Source organism: Eimeria mitis, genomic scaffold (assembly GCF_000499745.2).
Source record: "Eimeria mitis Houghton genomic scaffold, Emh_scaff1040, whole genome shotgun sequence".
NCBI classification, from domain to species: Eukaryota; Apicomplexa; class Conoidasida; order Eucoccidiorida; family Eimeriidae; genus Eimeria; species Eimeria mitis.
In genome coordinates, this window is record NW_024011551.1 from 2,592 (window position 1) to 11,010 (window position 8,419).

At 52.6% G+C, this 8,419-nt stretch overlaps 2 protein-coding genes across 2 annotated transcripts; both read right to left on the reverse strand.

The window, feature by feature from the left end:
• Positions 1–484: 484 nt before the first annotated feature.
• Positions 485–1,879, reverse strand: EMH_0028120 (uncharacterized protein; the record flags this gene model as incomplete). Its single annotated transcript, XM_038022082.1, has 4 exons — positions 485–714; positions 806–853; positions 975–1,079; positions 1,804–1,879. The coding sequence occupies 4 exons, from the start codon at positions 1,877–1,879 to the stop codon at positions 485–487; spliced, it is 459 nt and encodes a 152-aa protein (XP_037877936.1).
• A 3,062-nt stretch (positions 1,880–4,941) lies between these two features.
• EMH_0028140 (uncharacterized protein) lies at positions 4,942–7,809 on the reverse strand (the record flags this gene model as incomplete). Its single annotated transcript, XM_038022083.1, has 4 exons — positions 4,942–5,085; positions 5,310–5,588; positions 6,000–6,824; positions 7,060–7,809. The coding sequence occupies 4 exons, from the start codon at positions 7,807–7,809 to the stop codon at positions 4,942–4,944; spliced, it is 1,998 nt and encodes a 665-aa protein (XP_037877937.1).
• Positions 7,810–8,419: the final 610 nt, after the last annotated feature.

The window sequence follows — 8,419 nt, forward strand, 5'->3', positions numbered from 1 at the left end:
AATAAGAGGAAAGCAATTCAGAGATAAATCGAGAAACAGCACAGAAGAGTGCAATTTCGGAACGTTGTGCATGACCTGAAGGGCGTCTGGAGAGGGCATCAGCGATCACGCTGGTGACACCCTTGATATACTGGACAGTTAAGCCGTACTGCGTGAACCGGGAGAGCCACCGAACAACTCTTTCTTTGTCGTGATCTTGCAGTTTCTTAGCCAAGTGTGTCATGGATTGATGATCAGCTTTGAAAGTCAAGTGCCTGCTATACAGGAAATCTCGAGACCTGTTTACATCCCACCAGACCGCGTAGATGTCCCTCTCCCGTACCGGATACTTTTGTAAAACGGTGTGAGTGGCAAACAACTATTTGGTGCTTTTTCGAGCCGTTAGATTGCTGAGATAGCATAACGCTGACTGTGGTGTCGCCGGCATCGATCGTGAGGAATACGGGTTTACCAAGATCAGCGAGCGTTAGTACAGGGGATGATGTCAGGTGTCGGATGAGGCATCGGGGGCTTCATCCTCATTCTCCGTCCAGATGAACTCTTTGTCTTTCGTAAGCAGATCACCTGGAAGGGCAGCAATGCGAGCGAATCCAGGAATGGAATTGCGGTAGTATGAGGCGAGCCCGAGGATCTTCTGAAGCTCCGCCCGTGTGTAAAGCGGTAGCGGCCACCTCTGAACCGCCTCGATCTTGGCTGGATCTGCTTCAACGCCTGCTGCAGAAACACGAAATCCTAAGAAAATGATTGTTTGCAGGAAAAACGAACACTTCCAGGCTTTCAGGATCCACAGCTCCTCACGTAGTACCTGCAGCGCCCGCCCGAGGTGCTGCAAGAACTCCGCGCCACATTCCGGCTGAGCACACGTACATCATCCATGTAAATTACCATCAAGCCCTCAGTCATTGGCTCCAAGACGTCGTGATTGATTTGCCAGTGCAGTTCAGCAGGTGCATTCACGAGGCCAAATTGCATACAAGTGTACTCCAGTTTGCAAGTAAGGTTGCAGAACGCCGTCTTGCGCCTATCCTCCGGACGAATTGGGATCTGCAAAAATGCCTCAGCGAGTATACCGCTGAACCCTGTAAACGGATAAGAATTGCATCTACGCGGACAATTGAAACTTCTATTTCACCGTGATTTTGTTGAGGGTCTTGAGGTCGACGCACACTTGAGCGTGTCAGTCAGCGTATGCCCGCCGACCCGTTATACTCAGCAGGGGAGTTCAAGAGATGCGCCCCACAATTGACCTTCAAAAAAACAGCCCATTAGTACGTCATGCTTATTGAAAATATTACATTAATATTTTCAATAAGTATGGCCCGAACAAAATCCGGGATAACATGGGAGGGACTGAGGGCTCAGCCTGCAAAACAACCGCTTCCTCCGCCCGCTGTCCATTGCTATGGATTCGCAGCAACCCATCGTGTGAAGGAACTCAGATCCCTACTAGGCCTCATAGCTGAGTTTTGGTATGTATTTCTGTTGTCTTCAAGACGCAAAACTGCTGAGACTCTTTGGTGCACCCACTTTCTTAGAGCCTGCTCGCAAGCAGCGGTATACGGACCCACATCGCACAGGCACCCTCGTGATCCACCAAAATTGTGAGAAACTCCCCTTCAGAAGGGCCAGCCTGAGGGGAGTTTGGGGCCTTAGGGATAATGTGGCCCTCGGAACTTGATCCCACTCACGTCAGTAGATGCACCAGTCTCTGCCAGCAGCTCTACGTCTGGTGCCCCCGACAACGACACAAACGCAGATGAAAAACACAATTGTGAGGTATAGTAGGGATCCATGTTCCCTCACACGATGGGGTGACGCGAATCCATAACACTAGAGGTACTGCAGGCCCTGTAAGCTGACGAGATGTGGTGAGAGCCATCAGCCCCCCACAAACTATGCTGAGACCTTTCAGGATAACTTAGAGTATATCGATTTAGTATAAATCCTTGCAGTTAGCTTTACGTATTACTAGGTTGTGTCTCTGAAGGACTACTGTGGGGTGCATCCATAGAACCCCACAGCTGAGTATAGCGAGCTGGCAGGCAATAAGTATCATACTGAAACAACAACATACCAAACTAACAAAGGTTAAAGGAAATTAGTTCTCTCAGTTTCTTCTCCAAAATTGTCATCTCCAGCAACCTCACTAGAGCAGGCACTGCGGCCTTTGGGGTTGGGAGAGGAGACGGCGTAGCATGTTGCAGTACCTTTTGAACCAAGGCTCATGCCAGCCTCTCCTATAGGCATACCAATGGTCACTTCATAAAGACTGTTTAATGTATTCACCAGTTTTATACTTCCGCTGTTCACACAACCCTCACTCAACCCTCACTCATTTCAAAACGAGCACGGTATTGTTGCCGTGATTGTAGTGAGTATTCACTGCAGGCAGTGCTGCACCTGGTCTACACCGAATCACCGTTATTTGACCTGTCGTTGTAACGTCAGCAGTTGTGGCAGCGCTGCTGCAAGGTGTGTATGGAAGTTAGATCAGACCACGATATTTGTGTGCAGGCCACGTGTAGTATTATCCATAGTTGCTTTAGGTTTGGAAGCCAAACAAAACGAGATGATTGTGTAAAGTGGCCAGCTGAGCGACAGCTACAATGGGTTTCTGAGGGCCAACCGCCCAAATCGTTACTACAGGAATATTTGGGGGTTCTTATCAATTCTATGGTTACGTCGGCAAGTGTGGGCATGAAAAGCCCAACTCAGAATTGGGCTGCGCCACGCTACAGCTGCTCTATTTCAATGGGGCCCTTGCAGACATCCTCATATATATTTGGCTTCAGGGGCTACTTCCTTCAATGCTGTGATCAGCGCACTATCTCTATATAAAACTTGTTCAGGGCCGCCGCCGGCTGCACTTTTAAGTCCTCAATTTCGGGGCTGGCTGGACTCTGATAACAGAAGCTGTGCAGTAACAGCAGCTCAGTCTGCTTTTTCCACCCGGTTGATGAACCCGCTCCAGAAAGGCGACTCTCAACCCAATTAGGCGACTTGGAGCGCCGCGGATGACCAGTGGCAACGCCACTGAGACGCTCATAACACGACCTACAACTCGGCGAAAACAGCACACGGTTGCAGCTCGTGTCATGCTGCCCCCCGTCCGTCGACGCCAGGCGCTTCGGCAACGGGTCCCAGGCCGCCTTTTGACTGGAAAGGATTTAAGCTGCTTTTTGGAAGGCTATTCTACTGTATCTCGCGACTGCACGTCAGTCGGTCTGCTAGTGCTGCCTTGAGCAGGAATGCTGATAGCGTTGGTGTGAGGTTTGGCGCTATAAACTTTTTAAAGTGCTCTGCCTGGAAAGGTGGTGAAGGGGGAATTGCTCCAATGCCACTATACCCAGATGAGCTGTACCATTTCTTCTTTACAGACCAAGCGACCAGCAGATGGAATAAGCATTCTGGCGGCGATTTTGCTGTAAAGCACCGTTATACCGCCACGTTAATCTTTATACATCGGGTAGCGGTTCTGTACCCCCCTAAGTGCGGGCGAAGCTAGGATCCATCCTGTTCCCAAAGCTTTATGCGATTCGAAGGTGTAGAGAAAAATGCAACATGCTATAGCTTAGGAACTGCTCCACCTTCCCATGTTGAGGGCGGGCCCATCAGCAAGTGGCTCGCAGAGCTGGAGTTCTCTCTTCGATGGCATATTCAAAACTAAAGGGTATTCGGTTTTGTGAGCTGCACAGAGCCGGTTCAGTTGCGCGGCAAGGCACAAAACCTTACGTTGCTGATCTGTGGAGTGGCAATTTTGCGTAGATTACATTTAGTAGGCAGAAAGGAGCAGAACAAAGGAAGACAGAGTCTTTCCAATAACAGAACAGCAAGCCCGCAGTGCACAGCTGCACAAAGGAGCCGTACCATTTTACAGGCTGGTCATACATACTGGCAATCCTACTGGAGTGGGAATTACTCAATAATGCGTCCGCTTGCAAGCAACTGACTATTTCCTTGTCGATACAAAAACTCCAGGACGCCGCGCTGGCCTCAAGCACTTGTATCGTCAGATATTCAAATCGGGGCTCTCAGTGAAGCCCAACAGCTGGATAGGCTGCATCCAACTACAAAATGACAGCCAAGGTAGCTGGCCTGCAGAGCACTTCTTCATCTTTTTTGGTACCTTACACTAACTGTCGGCAGACTGGTTGCTTTGCTTAGCCGAAAGAGCTTCCCACCAAAGAACTTCAGTGTCTCTGCCGCCTGGCAGGGTCGTCTGTTTGCCTTAAAGAGTTTCAAGTTATTCCATCTAAAGGAAAATGCCGAGTTCTGCGATGTTCAACAACCTTATAATTACTGGGGAGCCTGGGGGATCGGTTCAGTGCAGCATAGGGAAGACCGTAGACCCTCGAAGTTTCAAGCATCCTTATGCCCGAAATACGATATACAAAAAGTATTCAAATTCCGTACTAGTGAGTTTCGTTCACACAAAGCACTTTACTTCACTACATATCTTACTCCCCCTGTACGAAACCAAAACAGAGTAGTCCCTTCTGCTTACTGCCGCCACTGCGCGAAATCGGAGCCACGCCTTGCATGCAGAGAAAGACGCATGAGCCCCCAGCCCAGAGATGGAGTTGGCGGTCCGGCCTACTAAAGGCTGCCTGCTAAGCTCATCGCTGCTGTGTGCAGCTTTACGGGGAGCCAAAGAGGGACTGCCAAGAGCGAAAGGGGCGCATATTGAAGCTCAAAGGCTCCAAGGCGTGTGCCTAGGCGCCCCCCTCTTGTTTTTATAGTTTGCACTGCGGAACGCGGAAGTATGACGTTACGGTGCAGTTGACGCCTCTAGCGCCACATGCCTCAACTGCCGCATGCCCTGCATAGAGCAGTTTCGTGAGTTAGGATGGGCCTACAAATGCTCAACGAGCCTAGACTCAACAGTTGCCAGAAACACAGACAGGCATCGCGTACGAAGCCCCGAAAACGGGAAACAAACATTCACTTTCTTAAGGCTGACTTGGCAGCCCTGCTGAGAGATACGACTGTTGGCAACACGAAAGGCAGCAGCAGCGGCACATGTACCGCCAGGTTGAAGTGAAGTGAGAAAAACGGCGCAGGCTCTAGGCTACCGTCCGTCAGGAGCTGCATCCAAAGCACAAAAACAGACACACTACAAAATATCGGCAGGCCTACGTCCACGCCTACATGTGCCTAATACACAAAATTATATATACCCACTACATGAGCGTGAATATATAATCATATAACGCATAAACACACATGAAGGCACACATACGCACAGTAGCACACCAGATTAAGACAACGCACAATTCTTACCCCCTCGCCCCACTCCCAACGCAACTCACAGCCTTTGCATCTTTCATTGCCGCCCGCGCCAAGAGCAGCGCGAGTTGTCTGTACACCGCAGTCTTTCCTGAAGGAGAACTCCTTGAAAACCCGCCGCACCCATCCGCCCGTCCAGCGGGAGGGCCTAAAGCACCTAACAATGGAACCCCGTCGGAGTCTTTCATGGGGCAAATATCCGCGTCCACACGCAGAAGAAACTCTCTTGCTGCCGTTGGCAGCGTAGGGCACCGCTGCATGCGCAAGGCTTGCAAACTGCACTGTATCTGATTCAGCACACCCTGCACAGCGGCCAGAGAAGCGCAAATACACAAGCACACGCAGTTGCTGAACTGGTCCTGTCTCCTTTATCCGCAACCAAGTTAATCGATGCCCGTTGCTGCTACCGTTCAGCTGCGTTGTCACAACATTTTCACTTTTATTCGGGTTCATATGCCCTGGAAACGCACTTCCCCCGTCCCACTTGCAGCTATTGCTATCATGTGCATCTCCCCGGTGTCGCTTCGCAAATTTCATCCTCTCCCTAGTTTTGCAACAGTAAAGTTTAGGAAAGTCTTGCCCCCTCCAATATAAGTTGTTTGAGGCGCATGCACACTCCTTATGATTTAGACTAAACTTTAGGTGACCTGCCAATACACGAGTGGGCGTTTCTCTCAGCTGAAAGAGAATGGCTATGCACTGTGAGCTCTCACGTGCATGGCTTGCGCCACGTATTTCGTGACGCGAACGTCGGTTCCTTCAACCAACACGCTATGCAGCGTCTGGATGTTCTTTGCTGCTTCAGTGATCATTTTAAAGTGCGCATCAGCAGCCAAGCCGCCAAGCTCCCACTCCGTCAAGCCCCTGCTGCTCGGGTGTACATACACCCCGACACGTTTGTCGAAGGAATCCCTGCGTGCCACCAGCACCGCCCTAATCGGCGCCAATGCAAAACCAGCATCACCAAAAAGCAAGTCCGAGGTATCTCCCTTCTGGGCGACCCCTGTGTAGCCGGTGGGATCAGTGAGATCGGCTACCGCGACTCTCCACGCACACCTTTGCGCACGGCAGTGCTCCCCACAAAGTGTGCTATCAGCAGGTGGGCGGCAGGAGAGCTCTGCGAGGTCGTCTTCCTGCAACTCAGGAGTTGGCTGCAGTCCCAACACAGAGCGAAGCTGCGCTATCCAGGCACCGCGCACAGCCGCCTCCTCCTCCAGACGCTGGGAACTAAAGTCAGATGCCCGATTTCTGAATCCTGACCCTGGCGAAGGCACACCAAAGGTGAGAAAGCCCCAAGATGGGAGCGCCACGGCAGAGCCCGGCGCCCAGGCCTCTGTTCGCGACGAAGGCCTGTAGAGAGTGAGGTTCACAACAGAGGCAGAGGGGCTGTAGTCAGGATCCGATCCCCACTGCTCCTGCAAAACGAGCAACCGCCGCACCGTTTCCTCTTGAAACGCCTTCTCCGCTTTCCCCCTAAGCTCCTCCCCCCGTCGTAGGAGATCCCACTCCACTTCTCCCAGTCCACTGTCAGGCACTACCTGCAGCAACAGGAAAAGCCATGACAATTTGTGGTCTGGCGGCGCATGCAGTCATGGTGCATGTGCATGCACTGCAAGTACTGCATGTACTACGTAGCCTCTAGCTCAGATTTGTCGCCAACCGCAATGTGTGTGGTGCCTCCGTCTAGCAGCAAAAAGCACACGGGAGCAGCAGCGAGCAGCAGCAAAAGCGAGCAAACAGCGAGCCGCAGCTTCATGCAGCAAACTGAGTTACCTGAGATGTGATTTGTAGATCAAGGAGACTGCTGATCGCCTCCAGAAAACCCCGCAAGTGGATCCGCAACAAGGCCCAGCCGTCCCAACTAAGCTGCGGGGGAGCGGAAGTCCCTAACGCCCTACTGGAAGGCCCCCCAACAGCAGCCCCAGCAACTCCTACTATATCCTCGACCCCACCAGAGAAGCCGACCCCCTCTTTTGTCTGGCCGTTCAAATCTATGTCTCCCTCCTCACCTCGGACTTCGCCTGTGTCTCCAAGCAGCCACAGGCGAATGCGCAGGTCGGCAGAGACCGCAGCGCCGTCCTTAAGAGGTGACAACACCCAGCGGCCTAGCGCCTGTACTGCTGCCTCAGCTGCCACTTGCTGCAAAGCAGCGTCGCTTTGGTCGCCTCCGCTGCCGCTTCCCTCGCTGCTGTTGCTCCTGCTTTTGGGTACCACTAACAGCAGAGAAGACCCTGCGCCTATGTGCAAGCGGGGCGCTGCTCCGTCTTCAAGCGGAGCCGCCACAAGTAACTGCAACGTGCTAAATCCCTCAGGCGCCCCAGCTGCCCCATCATGCGCATTAGTATGCCTAAGGGCGGCCTTTACGGCCGCAGCGTCTGATGTGCATGAAGGCGTGTCCCGTGGGGCAGGAGGCAAAAGGTGGACTGCCAAGATCGCGTTGGCACTGCCTGACAGTGGAGAGGCATCGCGCCCAGCAGAAGCCAACACAGATGCAACGGGGATCGCCGTGCAGGTCGTATTCATGGGGAGGGTTGTTGGGCGGGGTTCGCCAACAGACACCAGGTGTCTGTACACCTGACGAGCTGCGGGCACGGCATCGGGACAGAGAGGCACTACATGCAGAGTCGTGAGCCACTGCAACAGCTTTCCGTGTGAAGATGAGGCGGAAGGGCATGAGGGAAGGTCCCCTGGAGGGGCGTCACTTTCGGGGATTTCCTGCCCGCCTGCCTGTGGCAAATGGCCTTGCAACCGTCGCTGCCACTGTTCAAGGTGAGTCGACACCGCTGTCGAAACGGTGCAATTTCTAAGAGGCGAGTCTGCCGCTGCTTGTAACCTGTCACTTCCGTCGTGGTGTGGCGCATCAGCCGTTCCAGTGGTTGCCGGGGAGAACAGCAGCGGCAGGCCATCAGATCTGAGGTAGGAGCAAGGATCTGGGATGTCGTGTCGCTCTACCTGGACGCCTTGCCACCAAAGCCAACACAAGACAATGTTAATAAAAGTAAACACACTGAGAGCTACAGGTCGTACTGTTTGCCCCCGGGCCGTCATCCTCCTCCAGCTCGGAGCCGGCTGTATTGTGTTGAGCTAAACGTGGGTCCTGAAATCCAGCAGAAAAGGAAAACAAGCAATATCT